Here is a 25,947-nt window from a genome sequence, read left to right as displayed (position 1 = left end):
TATGTGGTGGCATGTATTAGTGTTTCATTCTTTTTTATAGCTGGATATATTTCCATTATACAGATATATGCTTTGTTTATCCATTCATCAGATGATGGACATTTGGATTATTTCTACTTGGAGCTGACCAGTCCAAGTGGCTGTTATAAATAATGCTGCTGCAAACATTTATGTACAAGTTGTTGTACAGACATGTATTCATATCTCCTTGGTCTTATACCTCAGAGTGGAATTGCTGAATTACATGGTATCTCTGTGTTTAAAGTTTTGAGGAAATGTCATACTGTTTACCATAAAGGCTGCACCATTTTACACTCCCACTAGCAGTTTATGAGGGTTCTGATGTCTCCATATCTTTGTGAACACTTATTGTTGTTTTTAATTTTTATGAAACCCAATTTATCTTTTTACTTTTGTTCCTTTGATGCTTGTTTTTAATGTCAAATTTTTTTTAATTGCCTAATTCAAAGTCACAAAGATTTATAGCTATGTTTTCTTCCAGCTCTTAATTTTAGTCTTTGATCCATTTTGAGTTAATTTTTATATATGGTTTGAGGTATAAGGGTCCAACTTCATTCTCTTGCATGTAGCTATCCAGTTTCGACCCTCGTTTATAACTTGGGTGGGGTCTTTTTTATTTCATTTTAGGCCCCTGCACAGTGTCTACCAGGACAGTGGCAGTGGGGTGTTCCTCAGGTAAATATTAACTTATTTATTGTGCTTTTGCAAAGATTGCATGAATATTAAAGTCAGGAGAACTAGATTTGAGACCTTTCTCTTCTATTTATTAACTGTGATACTTTTGGCACTTCATTTAATCAGCGTATTTCTCAGATTTCTCATTTGTAAAATGAAAGTAATGTTACCACTATACCTTTGTAAGTTTCCTCACATGATTTTTGTGAAGATTGAGATCATGTAAGTGTACCTATTTTATAAATGAGTGTTATATAAACATGAAAAATTATATTAGTATTATTAGAAATTTTAACATTTTTCTAGCCCTTCAAATTTGCTTGTTTGACTTATACTCCCAAATAAGTATTCCATCTCCCAGCTTTGATAACAAATGATATACCACCGAAAAGATTGTTTAATCTTTTTTGAAATTTTCCTACTTCCATGGGAAGTCACAAAGCTGAGAATAGATGTTTATGCCAATTTAAATACCATAGGTTATATTATTACAACCTTTAAAAGTGATCTTAATATAATAATCTGAATTTATATATGAGGTTCTGAAGCACTAAGAACTTTTAGTACTTATTAGTGACAAAAGTTCTTTAATGACATCTACACAACTGGAATTTATAACAACCTAGAGTTCCTAATTTGTTGCTAAGATACTTCTGTGCTAGCCCTGAAAAGGAACTTTAGGAAAATATGAAACAAATATTTCTCTCATCTGTTGGGTAAGTCCTTTGGTTTAATTGATTAACTAATCATATTTGAATTAGAAATATGGTTTTGCATTTTAGTCTCCTGCCTCTTCTGCTCCGTTCCTATACCTACAACCATCTGAGGTTATTTATCAACCAGTGGAAATTGCACAAGATGGTGGATGTGTTCCTCCTCCGCTGTCTCTGATGGATGCTTCAGTTCCAGAGGTACATATTAGTCTCAAAGTAACTTATCTATTACTACCTCATCTTACATTTATTTCTTTTTCTTTTCTAAAAATATTTGTTCAGGACCCTGATTGAAGCTGCATATCTTATGTTTTCTTTGCTTTATTCACATCTCTTCCCCTTTTTTATATCTAAGAATGCTTCATCTTAGACTTCTTCACTAACTAGTTCCGAATCATTTCTCAAATCAACTGTTCATTTTACCAGGCTAATCCCTGACTCTATCTCCTTGAAAAGAGTAAAATACCAAATGCTTCTCTTTCTTCTGATTTGCCTGTCAATCTGTTGTTACTAACATTCTGTCAATTAAAACCACATAAAAATTAAGTCAAGAAAAAATATTTTAAAAATTCTTTTTTCAAAAAGGTAAATCTAATTTATTTTATAACTACAAATGGTAAATATCATCTTCAGTGTCTTTAAATTGTATTCCTGAACCATTGCTAATAATCCTACCACTTATGTGCCAGGAATTGTATATGATATGTTTTAAATTAGTATTGTGAGGGATTAGGAAATTAGTACCCATCTCCCAATTTGAATATATTATTTTTTATATTGATAACATTTATAATATTATGATTTTGTTCTGGAACAATTTCCACAGTTGGATCTTAATGTTTACTATCAATACTTTTACTAGGATTTCTCCATTCTTTGTCTCATCCTCCATTTATCACTTGATTGAATCTGCAAGTACTCTTGTTGAAGAAGGCTTATGGATGCTTTATTCTTTGAGTTCTTACATGCTTGTTGGTTCAACATGTTGTCCACAAATCTGAAAGAAAATAAAATTAGTCACAAAATAATTGCATCATAATTGTATTTGTTTGTGAAGGCTGATGGAACAAAGTACCACATACTGGGTGGCTAAAACAACAGAAACTTACTGTCTCCCAGTTATGGAGCCTAGAAGTCTAAGATCAAAGTGTTGGTGGGATTGGTTCTATGTGAGGGCTGTGAGGGCCTATTCCAGGCATCTCTTATTGGCTTATAGATGACCATCTTCTCCCTGGGTCTTTACATTATCTTTCCTTTCTTGGTGTCCAGATTTTCCATTTTTATAAGGATACCGATCATACTAGATTAGGTTCCATCCTAGTGACCATACTTTAATTTGCTTACCTCTGTAAAGACCCTGTCTCCATATAAAGTCCCACTCTGAGGTACCAGGGGTTAGGACTCCAACCTTTAAGTTTTGAAGGGAACACAGTTCAACCCATAACAATACTTTTTTCTCTTAAAACTTCCTAGTCTTCTCTCTTCTGGTGTTGAGTGTAGCCATAAAGAAATCTGAAGCCTGCCTGATTTTCCCTTTTGTCTATCATTTGCTTTTTTTTCCTTGTGTGCCTAAGAAATCCATCTTAACTTGAAATCACTTCACAAGATATGTCTTGGAATTTATCAGTCTTTATAATATTTTTGCCTGGGAAACAGTTTGCCCTTTTGATTTTCAGACTACTTTTTAAGTAAGAGGTGTTTTGTTTTGTTTTTTCCTGTTAGAGTTTTGGGAATAAAAAATTTATTCCAGTTCTGTTTCTTCTTTAGGAACACCTATGCATATATTAGATATTATTTTGTCTTTAATATATATATCATTTCTCAGGTAATTTTTTTCTCAGGGTACTTTTTATGTTTTATGTGATTTTTCAAGACAACTATCACTATATTTCTCATTGTGTTTATTCAACTTTGCATTATAACTAATAAGGCTTTCAAGTCTATTTTGTTTTTAATCTTTTTTTATCCCAAGCTCTGCCACTTTGCTTACATCATTATCTGTAAAATGTTTTCTGTTTGCTTAAAATCTCTTTTTTGAGCTCTGTTTTAGAGATGTTAGTATAATTTCTTTAAGATTCAAGTGTATTTATTTGAACTTTTCCACTTTTTCTAGGATAATTTCTCATCTTTTTCTTTAACTTTTTGTCTTTCCTTGATGGAGTTGGAGAAGATGAGAAGAGGCAGTATGCATGCTTAGGTTGCTTGCTTTCTTTCCTATCTTTATACTAATCTTTAAATGAGGCTATCTTTATACTAATCTTTAAATGAGCTATTTATCAAAATATAGGGTGGGAGGAACAGGCTGTTGTCTCAAGTATCTGTGTTGTTATGTCTCCTGTTTGAGATACACTTCCACTGGTTTTTAGCATTCTAGGGATCATTTTCTGTATTAGGTTATAGTAGTTGCTACTTCCCTTTCTACCTTCACCCTGTTTCACCTCCAGCAGTGTTCCTCAGCTACAAGGCAAGGTGGCAGATAACAAAAATGGTGAAAACATGATTACTCCTTCAGTTCCACTCCCCTGCTATTTAGTAATATAAATTGGATCTTTATTGATATTTCCTAGTTCTGCTTCAGGCCGACATACCCCTACACTTGAGACTTTTTGAATAGATCTTTCAGAACATTGACCTTTAGGCAAATTTTTATCTTTCCTGGCATCTAAGGAGGCTTCAGAATCCTTCCTTACATTGGTCCAAATTGCATAACATTTGGCAGACATTCTAAATTGTTTGTGGTTTGGGGATCATGGACATTTCCTTGTTTAATTGATGGCATTTAAAAATATATATCTTTTATTCTTTTTGTTGTTTTCTGGTTTTCAAGGAGCGAAGAGTAAGATAAGAATTCTTTTACATTAGATTTTTAACCACAGTCTACTTTTAGCATTAAACCATAGTCTTAATTCCTGACATCAGATAACTTATCATCATGATATATTCACGATTTAGTGGAATCTAATAAGATTTTTCTGGAAATATTACTTATATTAGCTTATAATTTGTGCTATTAATTTCTATGCTATTTCCATATAAAATGATATATGCATGCTTTTAATATTGTTTCTGGTAGAAGTTATAGGCTAAACTATGTTAATTAATAGAGAGGGATGGTAACTAGAAACCACTTTAGATAGAACCATTTAGCTTTCTATAAAGAATATACCTCTACGAGAAGTCCTACAAATACCTCAAATTTTGTATATTATAAACCTAACTTTTTCTCTCCAGCCCCCTCCCACACAATTACATAAACATCAAACTTGCTTTTCTTGTATTCTGTCTCTCAATGAATAGTTCCACCACCTGTTGAACAAGCGATACATCTGTTTTTACACGATCTGTTCCTTACCTTTGGCTCTGATGTCTCATCTTTCAACTGTCTTTTAGTGTATATTCTTCCTTCCAGCTATACTAGACAACTGTGTAGATCTTCCAAATGAGATGTGTTCTTAGTTGCCCCTATTCCTTTGTGCATACTATTTCCACTTTCTTTTCTTAATTCTTAAAATTCAAGCATCAACTCCACTAGAAAACTTTTCCTGACCATCCTCCCCAACTTTCTTAAGCTAAATCAAGTAGTTCTTTTCTCCCATGCATCTCTATTCATGTCTCATAGGACTTGATGAGTTGTCTGTCTGTGATCAGTCTATAAGTTAAAGACAGGGGATGTGTTTTTCATCTGTTTCTTTATTGTGTAGCAAAATGCTTAGTACATTGTAATGTTGAATAGATATTTTGAATTAATAAATAAAAGACAATATATATCCTTTTTTTTTTTTTTGTAATAGCCTTATTCTGATCATGGAGTTCAAGCAACATATCACCAGGTTTATGCTCCAAGTGCCATTACTATGCCTGCACCTGTGATGCAGACTGAACCAATTAAAGTAAGAAGTTTGTTTTGATTTTTTTCTGTCTTTATTTAGTCATATTTCAAGTTTTCCAAATTTCTCTTTTGAAAAGAACAATTTTAGATATTTATATCACTTTCGTGATCAGAAGTACAGAATTAGTGAACTCTTTCATGTGAATGAAATGGAATTCCAAATTAACTATAATTTCTGTTAATTAGTTTTGAACAAGTAAGAAACCACAAATAGTCAAAAATATTTTATTTACCATGGTAAAATATATATAACTTAAAATTTCCATTTTTAAGTGTATAACTTAGTGGTAATTATTACATCCACAATGCTGTTTAACCATCACAACAGTCTCTTTCCAAACTTTTTCATCACCCCAAATGAAAAGAAACTCTGTACCCATTAAGCAATAACTTCTCATCTCCCCTCCCCTCCAGTCTCTGGTAACCTCTAATCTTTCCATTTTTATGAATTTGCCTAGATATTTCATATATGAAATATTTCATATTTCAGATTTTTATTTTCTATGTTAAGTGCATGTAAAATATATGAGGAGGTGAAAATGGCTAAACTCCTTCAGTTTGGGAATTGTGTTAATGTAGCCTAAATCAGATCCAGGCCAAAGAGTAGTAATCTAGTTAGATCCAAGTATATATTCACTAGATTTTGACTCTCTACTATGTATCAGGGAATTCTGCTTATTCCCGTATGACCTGGTTTCTTAGTAAAACTCTTGCATCATCACTTCAGGGAAATGGGACTATATCTTTAGTAAAGAACCACAGATTGATGAACTGTTGTGATGGTGATATGAATTTTGCTTTCAGTGTATTTTGGTAAGGAAAGTAGGCATACACTTTACAGTAAAGTGATCAAGATTAGCTATTTCACACTCATATTTATACTTCCGACCTATCCCATGTGTTGGAACTCAATACCAAAACAGTCTACTTTAAGGAGCCTCCCCAATCTCTCGTATTCCCTTACCCCATCACCACTCACTAAATTCCTTCACTGCTATTACCACTGTACTGCAAACATGAAATTAAACCATTATTTTGACCTAGTATCAAAGCCCAGAGTGTTACTAAACAAAGTGTAAAACAGACTTCCTCTGATGTTAATATTTTCTCCAATTATACATCTCGAGAAGTAGCTAAAATAGCTGTTTCATATTAGATAAATGCTGTTTATTTTCAGTTACATATGACATATATAATATATATTATATATATAAACACAAATTATTAAAGTTGTACTGCCCGAATAATTTTAATAGAAGATGAAGTAGTACTAAGATAGGAGAAATTTACAAAGAATGTTAATGTTAAACATTCTTAAAGTTTAATTCTTCTAGTTTATACACTTTTCTGCATTTTCTTAGGAAATGGCAGAAATTGTACAGAGAAACTGGTAACTTGTTAATTTGGTCATGTGAAAGTTATACATATGTCAAATATAAATTGTAACAGTGACATGAAGAGATATATTTTTTCATGCATATAAGAATAAAACTGGAATCAGAAAACTGCCTCTTGTAAGTCTAGAGAAATGCTACTAAAAGGAATTTTACCCCATCAATCCCGACACAGAGATATTTGCTCTACTATGCCACAGGACAAAGGGGTACAAAACCACTGACTTGTTTAAGTTTGGAATTTAATGTCTTGTTAAAGGCTATAATAATTCTGGTTTTCACATGAGGTACATCTAGGGAATATATTGGTCCTGCCAAAGTACGATTTAACAATTAGAGAAGAGTCAAAAAGCTATGAACTGGTTAACTAGCTTACTCCAAAGCCCCCACGTCTTACTTAATTATAATATCAGAGAATCTGAGACACCATGGATTGTAAGACATACCATTATTTTATGTATTGTTAAAGATATATATATAAAAAAAAACATTGCCATCAATTGTAAATGTATTCAGATTCAGAAGTTTTCAAATATGAAAAGTTGTGTATTTCAGTCAATGAAACTTGGCATGTTTTATTTTTAATTTAGAGATGCAGGATCATAGGAAGCTTGAGTTAGGAATAGAAAAAAATCTCACAATTCCCCTTTTGTTACAGATGAAGAAAAAAGAAAATTTAAATTATTGAACTTTCAGAGTCAAAACTGAACACAAGGCTATTGTATAGAGTTTTAAATTTTCTGTTTTTATTTTTTAAGTTTTAGTGTTCATGTGTTTTATACCCAATATTTTTCTCTAGGTTATTTGGTGGCCCTAAATAGAAAATGGCGCCCCGCTCAGGAACAGACACTCTAAAACCACTTCTTTAAGTTTCCTAAAACTATACAACCCTATAGGATGCTTTACTATACAAGTTTTACCATGTGAAAAATTATCTACTTTTGTTTATAGTGCATTTGTATTATAATATAGAAATCTTAATACACTATCATTATATCTTTAGGAGACTTATCTTTTCCTAAAATATATTAAAGTAGAATGATATTAAAATATTGACATTTAAAACATTAGCCTTTATTCTTCCTATGCAAATTATCTCTAGTGTACCAAAAACTTTGGTGATTTAAAATAGAAAGGTAGAAATATTTTGGAAGAATTCGAGCTTATCGTTTTTATAAGTGTAAGTCATCTTTAAAACTGTGATTATAATTTTAAGGATGTTAATTGGATATATCCCAAAGTAGCAATGTCAGATATCAAAACTATCTTGAAGCAATAAATCTAATCAATGAACTAAAGACCTTATTCAGAGCTCAGAGCACAAGTCTAACTGCTGTAAAAGACTGCCAGAAGCTACTCATTGACTTTAAGCCACAGGCTACTGTATTCTGTCAAATTAAATACATACAATGGAAACTACTAAATTAATATAGTATTAATTAGGCCTATCATTTTCTAATTCAGCAGAGTCACATCTTATACAGAATTAAGTTTTAAAGTCAATAAAGCAAAATCACATAATGTCAGAATTATCCCGTTGAACCTAGTCTATAGGAAGGAACAAATGTATCTGGGCATTTGAACCATTATGCTTTTAAGATCAATATCAAACCCCTAGGTAAGACGGGTATAACTATAGAATTATAAAATGCTTCTGTTATAGTGTTTTTCCATTTTTACATTAATATACTATATAATAAATTTGTTCTTATGAGAATTGTGATACTGGAAACTAGGGAAACTGTCATTTGAAGTTCACCTTTAAGTTAAATGTTCATTTAATTTAACTCCAATGTTTACTTAGCTATTCATGAAAATATTTGATGTTAAGGATAATATTTAATCACTTGCCAAGCTGTGAGGAATTTTTTCTAATTAAAGCACCAGTTAGACTTGAATGATAAATACAGCTATTTGCCTGTTACACCTTACACTTTGGAAAGACAGCATGATACAAAAGTAAATTGGAAAGGGATTTGACCTACTACCACTGTATTTCTAGCTCAGAGACCCATAATATATACTTACCTAAAAATTAGCAACTTATTGCTACTCTACAGAAAAATTCCAGTATCTTCTTCCTAACCATTTCCTCATTTCAGTCGCATTAACACTTCTTATTAAGGAATTAAGAGACTAAAATTCCCTCATATTCAGCAAGACCTCAGGACAGAGGAAGACAAGTATAAAGCACTGTATTCTAGAGGGCAGGAGCAGGAAAGGCCTATGCTTTAGAGCCCCAGACATACAAAAAGATAAAAATTTTCTTGCACTGTACATAGTCAAACCATAGGTAGCTGCATATTCTAAAGAATAAATTACTTTACTCAATAGAGAACTAGGCAGCAGGCACCAAAAAAGCTCACCCATTTAGGTACTAGAAAATGTGTAGGTTCTATGTGTACCAAGCCTCATTTTTGCTGTAAGAGAGGGGACAAAGGACAGTAAGAACAATCAAGGACTCATGAAACCAGTCTTTTAGAATTGTCATGAATAGATTTCCATTCAAGAATGAGTAAACTAAAAAGTACACACTGTATAGGTCCTGTTAAAAATTTTTTGCATATGGCACTACATTGATTGAAGGCAAGGATAAATAGCATATATATGTATATGTGTATAAAATCATATATTTAAGAAAAAATTAAATACATTTTAAAAATTGTATTCCATTTTCCCAGTAATTACAAACCGAAAAACGAGAAAGATGAAATGTTTCCTGGCCAATGTAAGAACACACAATGCCAGACATGTACGACTTTCTGTTGAATGATATACTTATACTTATTTGATTTTATTAATCAGTGTCACCCCAATAATTTTTAATAAAGAATAATTTTTTACAAAAAGAAACACTGTATGAAACTATTGATATATATGATGAAAAGAATTAAATGTGTCTTTGCCATAAAGGGCCATAGTAGTCACTACAGAAAATCAAATCCTAGATAGAGTTTTTTAAAAAAATTCTCCCAGAATTCAAAAGAAGATAATATGAAAGACAAAATGATGAAAGATAAAATGTTCTAATAGAACAGAGACAAACCCAACCAAAAAATAGTAATTCTCAAAAAGAATACAGAACAAATTGAACAAAAAGAATGAGTACAAATTTTAATAGTAAAACAAACCCACCCTGATTTATTTGAATTTATAAGTCAAAAAGGATTCACCATTCTTCAAGAAAAATTGAGAGGCAATTCATGCGCAAATATCCTGGCAAATATCGTTTTTCCTCCCCAAGACATTCCGATCCTTTTAACTTTTTTTAACCAGTTATTTTAAAATAATTTTAGACTTATAAAAAGTTGTAAAAAATAGTACAGAGTTTATGTATCCCTTCACCAAACCTCTAATTTTAACAATTTATATAATCATAGAACAATTAGGGAAAACAAAAATATAGCATTGGTACAATACTATATCTGTTAACTAAACAACAGACTCCAACTTCACCAGTTTTTCTACTTATTTTTTGTTGTTTCTAGATCTAATCCAAGATCCCACATTGCATTGATTTGTCATGTCTTTTTATTCTCTAACGTGAACTTTATAGTCTTTCCTTGTCTTTCATAACCTTGACACTTTTAAAGAGTACTGCTCAGTTATTTTATAAATTGTCAATTTGAGTTTGTCCAATATTTTCTCTTGATTAGATTAGAAGTTATACATTTAGGGCAAGAATATCTCAAAAGTCATGTGCCCTTCTCAGTGTATAATATTAGGGGATATGAGATGCCAAAATATCTAATTACTTGTAATATTAACCTTGATCACTTTAAGCATAAAAAGAAACTTACCTGAGATAGCATAGGTAGTAAGTAGCAGATCTAGTATTCTAACCCAAGCATGCTCTCTACCATAGAGAAAAAGTTAGCTGGCCCTCTGAAATCCCTACAGTGAAGCTCATTGACAAGCGTTTATGCACAGAGAACTTCCCATTATGATTTCCAATATGGACATGCAGTCACATTATAAGAAAGTGTCCAGAATGAGAGACCAACACAGAGAAACAGAAATTCATAAAATCATATAATGAAGGAAGCAGAAGAAAATATCAGAGAAACTATAATTAATATCCTCTCTGAGATAAGAAAAAATTAATGAGAAGTGGTCCATGCATAGGCATTCTGGCAAACACTTCATATTTTCTCAGACATCTTAGTCCTTTTAATTTTTTTAACTTTGCATTTTAAAATAATTTCAGATTTACAGAAAAGTTGTAGAAATAATATAGTTTCTGTATACCTTTCACCCTACCGTTCTTTAACTTGGGAGACACTGGTACAGGAAATGAACATTAATACAATCCTCTTAAATAAACTGTATATCTTACTCAAATTTCACTATTTTTTCCACTAATGTAGTAGCTGAAATAAATTACATGTGAAAGGGTCAGACATTATAGACAAACACTTTCAGAAAATAGAACCAAAAAAAGACAAAGTGAATAATAGAAATAAAATTAAAATTAGGAGATTAATTCAAGAAATCGAATATTAATTACGGAAAAAGAAATCAAGAAAATGGTTTAGAGGAAATTGCCAAAAAATTAATACAAGAAATTTTGCTAGGAAGTTAAGGACAAGAGTCTCTACATTAAAAGGGCCCATTAACTAATTGGCACAATTACTGCAAAAGACTCACATTAAGGCAAATTATTGTGAAATTTCAGAATGGCAGAGAGAAAAAAATTTAAGCTTCTAAAGAGAGAAAACAGATAACAAAGGATCAGCAAAACTGGAAGCTAGAAAACAATGGAGTAAAGCTTTAAATTTCTTTAATGAAAATTTCAATCTAGGATTCTATAATAGACAAGTATAAATGAAAAAGACATTTTCATACTATAGTCTCAAAAAAGTTATTTCACATGCATCCTTTCTAAGGATGCTACAGACCATGTATTTCACCAAAACAAGAATAAACTAAGAAAAGACATGAGATTAAGATTTAATGAAAAAAAAGGAAGCATCCAACACAGGGCAAAAGCGAAGGGGATTCCCAGGATGACAACAAAAGGAAACCTCAGGATGATAACTGTTTAGCTGATTTAGAGAGCAACCAGTCCAGATTAGAGCAAGATTCAGGATACTTCTCTTCAAGGGGGTGGGAAATAATTTTTATTTGTGTAGAAAATTGTATTAGATATTTTACAGAGTGATTGAAGGGTATGGAAAGACTTAGCCATAGATTCAAAGAAAACTAATGGGGAAAATGAAGCAATTAGCGAAAAACAAAAGTTATTCAAGAAAGAAAATATAATACACCACTTGGCTCATCAGTGTACAGTATTTGCTTAAGGATAATAATGAAAATAATTAACATACATTAGAGCAAAACTTTTGATATTAAGAGGATGAGTGAGGAAATAAAAGATATGAGTGAACACATGTAAGAAGTCATAAGATAGTGAACAAAATTGTTCAGTTAATAGATACAGAAATATGGAAGCAAATACTAAGAGAAACAACTCAAATAAGTGAATGTGGCCACTCGTGAAGAAGTGGGTAATGTTGGAGCCCTTTTCTCCTTACCTTTTAACCACTATTTGACTTTTAAAATTATATTACTTTAATAAAAATAAAAATTAACTTCAAAAGTGCAAAGAACACCAGACTGAGTCGTTTCCAGCCAATATGTATCAGGCAAATATGAACACAGTAGGGGGAAAATAAAAACAGGATGGCAGTAATATAAGAAAGTAAATTTCAAAGTAAAAAGCACTAAAGAAGACAGAAAAGGCCATTTTTTTGTGGTAAAACGTTAAATCTATAATGAATAAGCAAGTCTAATAATGTAACATCAAAAATATAAACACTACTAGGAATACCAGGAAAAAGAAACACAACTGTGATGGGAGACTTTTAATATCATGATTATAACTCAGATTTGAATACATAAGACCTAAGAATATTATATATGAATAATATTGAATTTTATACCTTGCAAAGAAAAGGCTATTTATTTTCTAGCATCCATAGAACATTTACTAAAGTCGAAAATATTTTAGTCACAAAAGTAAATCTCTATAAATTCAATAAATTATACTGGCTATCTTCTCTGACTATAATGAGTATTACATAAAGTCAGAGAAGAGCACTGTGCAAGGTAGAAGTATTGAGAGACTGACTCCCTGGCAGGCAAGATTGCCTAGTGAAATGGCAACAAATGGGTTGATTGTAGCCTTGATGATAACGCCAACGGCTCAGTCCTGGGCATGACAACCCCGACTCCATCTCAAATCACTACACGTGTTTAGGGCCTGGTTTGGCCCACTTTCCACCCTCTATTTTTTTTCCCAACCATCTAAATATTACAAATCATTTTAGCTGATGTTACACACAGAAGAAAATTGTTTCAAGATAAAAATCACAAAACACCTGAGAACAACACAATAAGTGACCCCCCCAAAAAAGAAAACAGCTGATATTAGCTGATGATATTCCTTATATATGTAGCTTAAAGAAGCAAATTTTAGAAGTAAATAATGCAACTATAAATTTTGAGAGAATTATCTCCAGACTGCATTTTCATGCATAATTTTTCCTTTCTCTTGATCTTATCCATTTTTTAAAATAAAATTTAGATAAGTTTTACCTCACACTTATGAAACCTGTTAATAATTACATATCTCAGTGGTCCACTTTTTTTTTCCTTCAAAAACTGTTTATTTTTTTATAATTGACATATAACATTAAATAAGTTTCATGTGTACAACATAATGATTCAGTATATATATATAATGCAAAATAATTACCACAGTAAATCTGGTTAACATCCAGAACCTCACATAGCTACACATTTTTTTCTTGTGATAAGAACTTTTAAGATCTATTCTCTTAGCAACTTTCAAGTATATAATGCAGTATTATTAATTATAGTCACCATACTATACATCAGTGGTCCATTTAGAAATGTTTTCCATATCTTATATTACTAAAGCAGTACTTTTCTGCTCTTTCATTACCTAGATAATTATGATAGGATTCTATCAATTTGAGTTAGTTTCTCCACACAGCTAAATCAGATAAAATATATTGTAATTTCTTACACATTCTCTTGGCCTTTCTTTCTTCAGTATTTCAGACTTTAGTTGTACCCTTCATGAAACAGAATTGCTTAAGACTGTTGCATTTGTTGTTTCTCTTTAAAACTTCAGAATGAACACATTAGTAACAGATTTTAAAATTTTTGTAAATTGCAAAACACCTTATCTTCCTTTTTATTTCTTTCTGCAATGAAATATTCTCTACCTAAACAATATTAGCTCTTCATTGCAAGGTGAAAAAAGCCTCTTTTTTTTTTTTTTTTTTTTAACGCCTACATCACCTTGTCTTAGGTGATCTCCCATCCAAGTACTAACCAGGCTCAACCCTGCTTACCTTCTGAGATCAGATGAGGTCGGGCATGTTCAAGGTGGCATGGCTGTAGTCTGAAAAAAAAGCCTCTATTTCATCTTGTAAACCTTGTCATTCTGGAAATTTTAACCAAGGTTTATTTATAAACCTCCTCTCTCAACTTTAAAAATTGGCCAAATAGATAAATGAAAAAAAAAATGGCATAGATGATAGAGGCTCTGTTCATCCCTCCGGTGACCAAATCAAAGTGGTGACGGAAACACGTAGCAAGCAGCAAGGAAAAATCGCCTAAGGTGAACAAACCATACAACTAGGGAGAAATCCAAGAAATCACCCTGCAACAGCCGAAGGTAGGACGGAGTGAGGACACGGGGCTGTCTGGTCTCGAGCAGCTGAGTAGGATGGTGGCTGTGGCAGCAGCAGCAGCAGAAACCTCTTAAAGGGGTCACATGTGCAAGCGGATTTTCGCGGTGACAGACCTGCTCGCTCTGAGCACCAGTGCCAATTCAGCTGCACGCAGGGGACACCAGGGACTCACAGGGAGACATTGTCTGAGTGAGGGCCTAGGCAAGACTCGCTCTGTACAGAAGTGCCCATGGTATCCACTGTTCCCTGTTGAGCTTTCCCCTCTACCAGTGTGCAAGACACAGTGCCACCATAGCCATGACGTCATCAAACTGGATAACAGAGGTCACTCTGCCCAGAGCATTCCCTGAAACCCTTCCTCCCCCAACTTGCATCCCCACTCAAGCCACATCCAGGTATATCCTCAGCAAGTCAGGTGCTCCTTGCTAAGACACTGGATGAGGTAGCTGGCCTTGGTTTCTAGTGTGGCCTTTTGAAGCAACTATAAGCACAATATCTGTGGATTGCTTGCTGAATCTTAACAGGTGGCCCCAGAGGAGTAGAGGCTTGGGCTAAGTTTGGCCTGCAGCTAAACCCCTCTCAAAACTATGCAACTGGACACTTACTTCACAAATCCACACTAATAAGACTGGGAGAATTAAGAGCTTTGCTTAGTACATAGAAACAGACATAGATAGGCAGCCGAAATAGGAAAACAAAGAAGCAGAAACCATATGACAGAAGAGAACAGAGATCCAGATATAATGGAGTCAAATAATCTATCAGATGCAGAGTTCAAAACACTGGTTATAAAGATGCTCAAAGAAGTGTAGATAAATTTAGTGAGAACTTCAACAAAGAGATAAACATAAAAATGGAAATTATAAAAGGGAAGCAGTCTGAAATAAAGAACATATTATCTGAGATGAGAAGTATGCTAAATGGAATAAACAAAGGAATAATGAAAGTGAATGAAGAAGAGGATCAAATGCCCTATCTAGAAAACAGGAAAGCCAAGGACACTTAATCAGAATGGCAAGAAAAAAGATGCCAGGACTATATAAAAGTAATTTAGGGAGGATATGAGACACTATTAAGGCTCCAAATATTCATCTGATCAGCGTAACTGAAGAAAATCAAGATGTCGAATAGCTGTTTGAAGAAATAGTGATGGAAAACTTCCCTAACCTGGTGAAGGAAATGGACATAAAACCCTAGGAAGCTCAGAGAATTCGAATAATCAGGGATCCAAAGAGGTCCACACCAAGACACTTCATAATTAAAATGCCAAAGGTTAAGTACAAAGAATATTAAAAGCAGCAAGAGAAAAACAGTTAGTTACTTATAAGGGAACACCCATAAGACTGGCAGCTGATTTCACAAAAGAAACTGTGCAGGACAGAAGGGCTTGGCAAAAAATATTCGACAGGATAAAGACGCAGGATCTACAACCAAGAATAATTTATCCAGCAAAGCTATCATTTAGAGTTGAAGGACAGATGAAGAGCTTCCCGGACAAAAATAAGCTAAAGGAATTTATCACCACCAAGCCAGTACTACAGGAAATATTGATGAGACTTCTTTAAGAAGAAAAAAACATGTATCAAAAACAAGAATAAAGAATAGTAACAGCTACATTCCTATCAATAATTACCTTAAATGGAAAAGAATTAAATGCTCCAACCAAAAGACAGAATGACCAAAAGGATAAGAAAACAAGACCCCTATATATGAAAAGGAAGGGGATGGAAAAAAATATTACTTTGATGGACCTAGAAGGTATTTAAGTCAGAGAAAGATAAACACTATATGATTTCAATTATATGAGGAACCTAAGGAATTAAAAACTAATCAAAAACAGACTCTCAAATGTAGTGGACAATTTGGTGTCAGACAGGGGAGGGAGGTTTGGGGGGCTGGGAGAATGGGGTGAAGGACTAAAGAAGTACAAATTAGTAGCTGATGGATGGTCACGGGGATAGGGTGTACAGCATAGAGAATGCAGTTAGCATTAATACATTGGCTAGGTGGAGGGTCAGAGGAGGGAGGGAGCAATTGGAGTGATCGTTTTATGAAATATATAGATGTCTAACCAATGTACTGTATACTTGAAACTAAATTTAAAAAATAAATTAAAAACTAGCCAAATAATTTTTATTTGAAAAATACAGGATATATTTTCTGTTTCATACTGTCAGTTTTGTCTTTTTCATATAATGGTTATACCGCCTGGAAGTTACCTATACTCCTTTTTTTCACATCCTATCTTGACTTTAGGTAAACTTTTTTTCCTTTTATAAATGCTCCTTAAGAACATTTTTTTCAAAATAAGAAAAGAGAGTCACAATCAAATCAGTTCATTTGTCCTAATCTGACAAAAATATTTAATTGGTGGATGAGATTAAAACTATAACTCAAATAAAACTTTAAGTTATTTGTGAGTTTAAATTAATTGCTATTTCTGTCACATATTACTATGTACTATCCAATCTGGAAGAATCTAAATGAACTATGGGCCATTAGTTAATTTATAAATCACATAAATAAGTTACCCCTTACATAGATATATCATAAGGACTCTACCATATGACAAGTCTTAAGTAACAACTCATCTCAGTAGTTCAATTCATCAAACATTTATTGAACTACATTTGAAAAATATTTGATGTGCTATAGATACTGTTAATAAAACATCACCCTCAAGATTGTATGCATCTCTGTTCACACCCTGAGTCCATAGTTTTCTTCTAATTTTAACTGTTACTTTAGAATTGTCAATGGCTAGTTCCTTTATGACAAAATTCAGTTCTCACATTTACTTCATATTGAAACTAGCAGGACCTGACTTAAATTGTTTTGTTTGTTTCATTTTGAAAAGAAGTAAAAGGAATGAAGAAAATGTCAATAGATCTCTAGAATAGCAGATTAAATTATATATCTGTTGTAATGTTACATTAAATTTTTTCATTTTTTCTTGTGTGAACACGTAGTACTCAAAGGTACCTCTTCTGTATTTGTAAATGTAATAAAAAATTATTAATCGAGAACAAGGCAAGGATGTCCTCTCACACTCCTCCTTTTCAGCATTGTACTGGAATTCCAAGCTAATACAGTAAGACAAGAAAAGAAAATAAAAGTATATATATTGGGAAGGAAAGAATAAAACTGTCTTTGTTCACAGATGACAAGACCGTCTATGTAGAAAATCTTTGAGAAGGAAGAAATAAAACTTTGTTCACAATTGACATAATTGTCAATGTAGAAAATCTGAAAGAATTGACCAAAAATATCTCCTAGAACTAATAAGCAATCATAGCAAGGCTTCAGGATACAAGTTGTATATGCAAAAGTTAATTGCTTTCCTACTTACCAGCAATAAATTTAAAAAATGAAACACTTTGTATATATAATAATATATGCACATGATCTAGATGAGGAAAACTACAAAACTGTGATGAAAGAAATCAAAGAACAACTAAATAAATGGACACATAGTCCCTGTGCATGGATAGGAAGATTACATTTGTCAAGATGTCATTTCTCCCCAACTTGTTCAGCGGGTTTATTGCAATCCTAATTAAAATCCCAGCAAGTTATTTTGTGGATATCAACCAACTGATTCTAAAGTTTATATTGAAATGCAAAAAATCCAGCATAGTCAACACAGTGTTAAAGGAGAAGAACAAAGTTGGAGGATTGACAATACACAATTTTGAGACATTAAAAACTTAGAATAATCAATGTAGTCTGGTATTGGCAAAAGAATAGACAAATAGATCAGCGGAACAGAATAGAGTCCAGAAATAGACGCATATGTAGTCAACTAATCTTTGAAAAGGGATAAGTGTAATACAATAGCAAAGATAGTCTTTTCAACACACAATGCTGGAACAACTGGATATCCACATGCAAAAAAAAAATCTAGACACAAATATTACAGCCCTCACAAAAATTAACTCAAAATTGATCACAGACCTAAATGTAAAACATAAAACTGTAAAACTCCTAGAAGATAACATAGGAGGAAATCTAGGTGACCTTGGATTTGATGATGACTTTTTAGATACAACACCACCAAAGGCACAATCCATGAGAGAAATAATTGGTAAACTAAATTTCATTAAAATTAAACTCTTCTGCTGTACAAAAGATGGTGTCAAGAGAATGAGAAAACAAGCCATGGACTGAGATAAAATATTTGCAAAAAACATATCTGATAAAGGAATGCTATCCAAAATAAAGAATTCTTAAAACTCAGCAATAAGAAAATGAACAACATGATTTTTTAAAAATGAGGCAAAGGCCTTAACAAACACCTCACCAAATAAGATATGCAGATAGCGAATAAGCATATGAAAAGATGCTTAACATCATATGTCATTAGGGAATTGCAAATTAAAACAGCAATGAGATACCACTACACACCTATTAGAATGGCTAACACCCAAAATACTGACAATACCAAATGCTAACAGGGACGTGGAGCAACAAAAACTCATTCATTGCTGGTAGGAATGCAAAATCATAAAACCACTTTGGAAGACAATTTGGCAGTTTCTTAAAAAACTAACCATACTCTTACCATAGAATCTAGCAACCGCACTCTTAGGTGTATATCTAAATGAGTTGGAAGCAACCAAGATGCCCTTCAGTCGATGAATGAATAACTGGTATATCCAGATAATGGAATATTATTTAGCACTAAAAGGAGGTGAGCCATCAAGCCAAGAAAAGACACGTAGAAACCTGTCTTATTACTAAGACATATATAAACCTGCAGATTACTAAGTAAAAGAAGCCAATCTAAAAATGCTACATACTATATGATTCCAAATATATAACATTTTAGAAGAGGCAAAACTAGGGAGACAGGAAAAAGATCTGTGGTTTGCCAGGGGTTTGGAGGAGGGAGAAGTGAATAGGGAGAGCACAGAAGATATTTAAGTCAGTGAAACTATTCTCTATGTTAGTATGATGATGATATACGTTATTACATTTGTCACAACCCATAGAATGTATAACCCAAGTGTGAACCCTAATGTAAACTGTGGACTTTGGGTAATAACCATACTCGTTGAGACAATTCAAACTAGATAAGTGGTGACATAGGAAGAAAATTGATGAGGAATACCATCCAGATACTGCAAATACAGTTTGCCACATTAAGTATACACATCTTTCTGAAACAAACATTTTAACAAGCAATTTTCTATTAAAAAAAATTATTAGTCTCAATTTTAAAAGATCAAAGCAATGGAAGTATTAAAAACAAACTTTTCAATAACATGAGAAAGTTCTTTGTGCTTTTGTAAAGACTTGGAAACTCAACTTTCTGATGGTAAAACAGAATTAGTATAGATTTAACTTAAATATTATGGTAACTATTGTACAAATACTGTGTTTTTATATATTTAAACATATACAGCAGGTCCTTAAAAACTATCATTTTGTTCAACATCATTTTATTATAACAAGAAAAAACATCGATTCCCAGCCACGGCCACTGTCTGTGTGGAGTTTGTATATTCTCCCTCCATGGGTTTTCTCCAGAGACTCTGGTTTTCTTCCCATGTCCCAAATATGTGCGTGTGTGGTGAATTGGTATGTCTACATTGTCCCAGTATGAGTGAGTGTGGGTGTGGGTGTGAGTGCACCCTGTAATGGAAGGGCGTCCTGTCCAGGATGGGTTCCTACCTCATGCCCTTAGCCGCTCCAGCCACCTGTGACTGAACTGGAATAAGTGTGTTGGAAAATCATTATCCTACTTGTTTTTATGAATCTTTCTTAAATCTATGTACAGCTCACATTCATTTCAATATTTAATATTAGAAGCGTTTTGGGACTTCATCGTGACCAGACGTTTTGCGATGTTGACTGGAAATATGCCGTAGGAACTTAACTCTTGTTTATATCAGTTAGCCTTTGGTAAAATTGGTTTTGTTATTTACATCGTTTCACTTAAAGTTGCAGTTTCCAAAAACAGATCATTAGGTGAAGACTTACTGTACTTAGTAAATCCTACTGAATATAGTCTCAAAAAACATTAGTATCAATAGCTTCCTAGTTTGTCTCAAGGCTACTATTAGACTTTTAATTTCTTGGTTTTACTATTATTTAATCAAGATGAATCCAATATATTTGAGGCCAGAGATATTTCCACAATATAGAGTATATATACTCTTTTTTTAAATTAAGTTTATTGGGGTAATATTGGTTAATACAATTATATAATTTTCAGGTGTACATTATAATTTAGTATATATACTCTTTGAATTTAAGGCATCCTCTTAAGATTTTCTTTCATAGGATTTCAGAAGTTCTCAGCCTGAAAATTTCTTTTTAGCCTGAATAGGTTAAACCAGATGTCAACAAACTAAAGGCCCTATAGTAAATATTTTAAGCTTTCCAGGCCTCACTTGTCTCTGTTCAGCATTACCTTTTGTAATGGAAAATAGCCAAAGATAAAATATATGCAGTGAGTGTTCCAATAAAACTTTATTTACAAAATCAGGTAATGAGCGAGATTTAGCCTACAGGCCATAGTTTCACTAACCTTGGGTTAACCCATTATCAAGTTTATATATCCTCTTAAAGTATAATGTGAAATACAATACCAATGCTTTAGTTATATTTATATTTTTTATGCATTTATTTTAATAGGTTTTTAACCTAACATGAATTATTTGACCTTTAGCCTCTAGACTGCTTTAATTTTTACATTTGCTATAAGTTCTTACCAGCCAAAATACTTAATTGATGTGGAGGAAAGTGTAAAGATAATTTGAGATATTTATTAATTACTGTGTAATGATAGGTTGATACAGTAGTCTAAGTAAATTTTTTACTTCTTTTATGGGGGAAATCTGTCTCATTACATGCCACAATTTGCATATCCATTTATGTCTTTCCAATCTTAATTTGAGTAGTACTTTGTCTTCGCACTGAGTCTGTCATTCCTCTAAATAAACATTTTATCTCCTTTTACCTATCTTTTTTCATTTCCCTTCAATCCCAGACTTCTTGGATGAACATCTCACTTTTCACGACATAAGATTCAACTCATCAAATCTTAATCCCTTACAGAATTGTTTCCTAAACTTTTTTTGGATGATATCTTCCCCCATTTTGAGAACACATGATAAAAAGCAGTAGAGTTTTGTATTCCATACTTCACTAATAATTTTTTTTAATTTATCTGTTTTGGAAAGGCATGAGGCAGGAGTATAAGGGTATCTTTATCATTCCCCGTGAAATTGTTTCTTCAGTACTGAGATCTATTCAAACTATTTAGCTAAGATTTGATGACTATTTATTAGCCAAATCCCAAGGGTCTTGTCCTAGTTCTTTTCCTCTTAGGTTCTCTTTAAGTTGATACTGTTGACTAGCCTGTGTTCAAAAATTTTATTAATTCTCAGATAAGACTTTCTTTCTTTACATTCAGTTTGATCTTTCAGTGTCTTTTTCTTCCTTATTAATCATGGTACAATTCTCTTTGCTCTCTAAATTGTCTTCTAAGGGAGTTTTCTAGTTTTCTTCTGCATTTTAATAAGTGTTTAATAATGAATCTGACCTTAGTGCTTTGATTTTCTTCCTAATTTAACCCTAAAATAACAATATCTGGATGGATGCCACTACCGCCTCAATCTGATGAATCACAATTTCTTACATTTTATTTTCAGAATCTTCATTTCTTATATGTTAGTTTGTCTATCTTCCTTCTCCCCTAAAATCAAAACAATACAAGTGATTTTTCTGACTACATGGCCTGATTATACTGTTTTGTGTCATTTTTTCAGCTCACTAAGTTGCTAGAATAATATATCCATGTGTCTCTCCACTGCCAAATCCCTTTTCTAAGATCTACTATTGCCTAGCCAGATTACTATATATTTCTTCAAGACTTCTCTATCTTCAGTTTCCATCTTTTAATCATGCACAAACTCTGAATTTAATTTTTTATCTGAAATTTTTCCCCACTTATCACTCTCATCAACTGACCTACATCCTTACCAAATTCTTTACCATTAAAATTATATTCTTCCTTCATTTTTTCATACTTAACAACCTAGATATATTCTTCCTTCAGTTTTCTCAGACTTATCAACCTAAGTTATTCATATACTATTTGTATTTTTTTTTTTTTTGATCTCTAATGAAGCTAGCACCACTCCTGTTTTCTCTAGGCCTTTTGAGCCTTCCACCAACCAATTCCACATACATGGAAAAATTTGACTTCTCTATTTTTCCGGAAAGAATCAGAGCATATTACCAATAAGGTATGAGTAGCTGACTAGGCATGAATAGCTGTATATTACCACAGTAGATTTTGTACCTTTAACAAATATTTATTGTGTTAAACAGTATTTTAGACACTGAGAATACAGCAGTGAACAATATTAAGTGGTATTGGACAGTATTGAACAGGCTAGAGAAATACATGCCAACCTATACAGTTCAGCAAACCAGACATGTTTAAACCCATAGAGCCATGCTGTCTCTAATATGGTAACTGCTAGCCACATGAGGCTAGTTAATTTTAATTTCATATAAATTGAAATTAAATTAAATTTAAAATTCAGTTCCTCAATTGCAGCAAGCCACATTTCAAGTGCTAAATAGTTTCATGTGGCTAGTGGCTACCATATTTGATAGTATAAATACAGAACCTTTAATCAACATAGAAAATTTTATCAGACAGTACTGCTCTAGTGATATTGGAACTAATGTAGAAAATTTTCAGCCAATCCAAAATTTAAAATAAGTCATGGGAAAGCTTGGTTCCCTAAATTAGGAGTTGGCCTATGTGCAAAATACCAAAAAAGGACCAACTAGGTTGCTCCTTTGACTCAAGCTAATCGTAACACATACATTAAACAAATATCAGGATGAAACATATATATGGAATTATTCAAAATTACATGGCATAGATACCTACCTATATGCCTATCCTATCAATGCCAACTTGAAGGGCACTTTTTGGGTTTTGAAAAGTTTCTAAATAGCCCTCTGCCAAACTCTACTCCCCTTTTAAAAACATATTTTTAAAACCCACCTAATGATATTTTCAGAAATAGAAGGAATGTTTTAACTCAGTTTCTGTGTTGACCAGTTCTTCATTTTATGTACTAAACATTTATACTGTGACACTAGACTAGAAATTGTCTAAAATAGATTGTAAGAGACTTTCAGTCAAGATGGCAGAGTAGGTAAACTCTGTGCTTGCCTCCTCCCACAACCACTTCAGAATTACAACTAAAGTACAGAACAACCATCACTGAGAACAGTGATGTCTAGCTGAGAACCTGAAGTCTAGCTGAACAGAAGTTCTCTAAGGATATACAGAAGAAGCCACGTGGAGACTGGTAGGAGAGGCAGAGACAAGGAATGAGCTGGTCCCATACCCACAGGTGGTGCTTAAAAATTGGATAGGATACCTTGGCTGTGAAGGAGCCCCCCTGAGGAGAGAGGCATCCCAGACCCATGCCAGGCTTCCAAGCCCAGTGTTCCAGTGTCGGGAAGAGAGGTCTCCATAGCTTCTGGCTGTGAAAACCAGTGGAAATAGTGGCTGAGTGAGATGAGAGCTGCTGGAGGCCCAGACATTCCTATTAAAAGGACTCGTGCACAGACTTACTCACTTAAAATTACTTGCTCTGAGCTCCAGTGTTGGGGCAGCAGCTCAAAAGGCATCAGAGACATTCAGGGAGGAACCAAATTGGCTTCAGGAAGAGGGCTGGCGGAACAGCTTTCTTCCAGACAGAAGTGCTGGCTGAAGCCATTGTTCCCTTGTTGTGCCCTCTTACCACCTAGCTTGCACATGCAGGCAGACACCATATCTGAAATTCCATCACCCTGGCTAGCACCATTCACCTGCCCTGGTGATTTCCCTGAAACTCTACCTACCCCAACTTGCAGGCACACCCAAGCCGCTTCCAGTGGCTTTTCCATACAGATGGTCTGTCTTGGCTCATGCTACAGACTTTCCTGAAATCTCTCAAAGATTCACAAACCCCAGACAAGCAGCATCTGGCCTCGCTATGCCCCATGCCTCTTGCTAAGCAGCCCCAAGCCCGGCACTAGCAGCAGCCAGGCTCAGTTTTCAGCTTAAACTCTCCCAGGTACCTCTAAGCCCAGCACAAGTAGCATCCATCTGCAGATCACTTTGTAGCTCATACCCCAGACAGTGGCCCCAGGCAGGGCACAGGCAGTGGTTGACTTTGGCCTGCACCCAAGAGGCCCCAGAACCAACACACCTGGTGGCCAGCTCTAGACTGCACCAGAGCTCCACCCAACCACTTCCATAAAAGGCAGACTCAGAAGGCACCAGAGCTCTGCTAACGTGAATCCTGCATGACAGCTCCTCTACTATAGTCACAACCAGTCCTCATAACCAATCATCCTGAGAGTCAGTCCCTCCCATTGATGTGCCAACAGCTGTCAAGGCTCAACTACAACAGAAGGGTGCACACAACTCACACAAGGTACACACCTAGAGCACCCAGCTCAGGCGACCAGGGATGACTGCGCCACTGGGCCCCACAAGATACCTACTACATAAGGCCACTCTACCAAGACCAGGAAACACAGCAGCTCTACCTAATACATAGAAACAAACACAAGGAAGCAGCCAAACTGAGACAAAGAAACATGTTCCAAATGAAAGAACAGAACAGAACTCCAGAAAAAGAACTGAACAAAATGGAGACAAGCAATCTACCAGATACAGAGTTCAAAACATTGGTTATAATGATGCTCAGTGATCTCAGTGAGAACTTCACCAAAGAGGTGAGAAACATAAAAATGGAGGTAGAAAATATAAAAAAGAACCAGTCAGAAAAAAATACAATAACTGAAATGAAGAGTATATTAGAGGGAATCAACAGTAGATTAGATGAAGCAGAGAATCAGATCGGTGATTTGGAAGATAAGATTCCAGAAAACACCAAATCAGAACAGCAAAAAGAAAAAGAATCCAAAAAGAGGATAGTTTAAGGGGCCTCTGGGAAAACATCAAACATAACAATATTCTCATCATAGGATACCAGAGGAGAAGAGAGAGAGTTGGGAATTGAAATCCTATTTGAAGAAATAATGACAGAAAACTTCATTAACCTGGCAAAGGAAATAGACATACAAGCCCAAGAAGCACAGAGAGTCCTAAACAAGATGAACTCAAAGAGGCGCACACCAAGACACATCTTAATGAAAATGCCAAAGTTTAGAGACAAAGAGAATTTTTAAAGCAGCAAGAGAAAAGCAGTTAATTACCTACAAGGGAGCTCCCATAAGACTGTCAGCTGATTTCTCAACAGAAACTTTGCAGGCCAGAAGGGATTAGCATGAAATATTCAAAGTGGTAAAAAGGAAGGACCTACAACCAAGATCACTCTACCCAGCAAAACTGGGTATGCGAGGAAAGATAAAGAGCTTCCCAGACAAGAAAAAGCTGGAGTTCATCACCACCAAACCAGTGTTACAAGAAATGTTAGAGGGACTTCTTTAAGAAAAAGAAGAGAAAAAAAAATTCAAAATATAAATAATAAAATGGCAATAAC

At 33.8% G+C, this 25,947-nt stretch overlaps 1 protein-coding gene across 2 annotated transcripts in view; it reads left to right on the top strand.

Annotated features, from left to right (window-relative positions):
• BOLL (boule RNA binding protein) overlaps positions 1 to 25,947 on the top strand; it is a 48,609-nt gene that overhangs the window by 20,911 nt on the left and 1,751 nt on the right. For both annotated transcript variants that reach the window (XM_039844343.1, XM_039844341.1), the window contains 3 exons: positions 649 to 696; positions 1,479 to 1,607; positions 5,201 to 5,299. In XM_039844343.1, coding sequence (XP_039700277.1) covers positions 649 to 696; positions 1,479 to 1,607; positions 5,201 to 5,299 — 276 coding nt within the window. The remainder of the gene's footprint in view (positions 1 to 648; positions 697 to 1,478; positions 1,608 to 5,200; positions 5,300 to 25,947) is intronic.

This window comes from Pteropus medius, unplaced genomic scaffold, assembly GCF_902729225.1.
Source record: "Pteropus medius unplaced genomic scaffold, Ma_sr-lr_union100, whole genome shotgun sequence".
Taxonomy (NCBI): Eukaryota; Metazoa; Chordata; class Mammalia; order Chiroptera; family Pteropodidae; genus Pteropus; species Pteropus medius.
The sequence above is the reverse complement of the archived record's forward strand: the minus strand, read 5'-3'. Positions and strand labels throughout refer to the sequence as shown.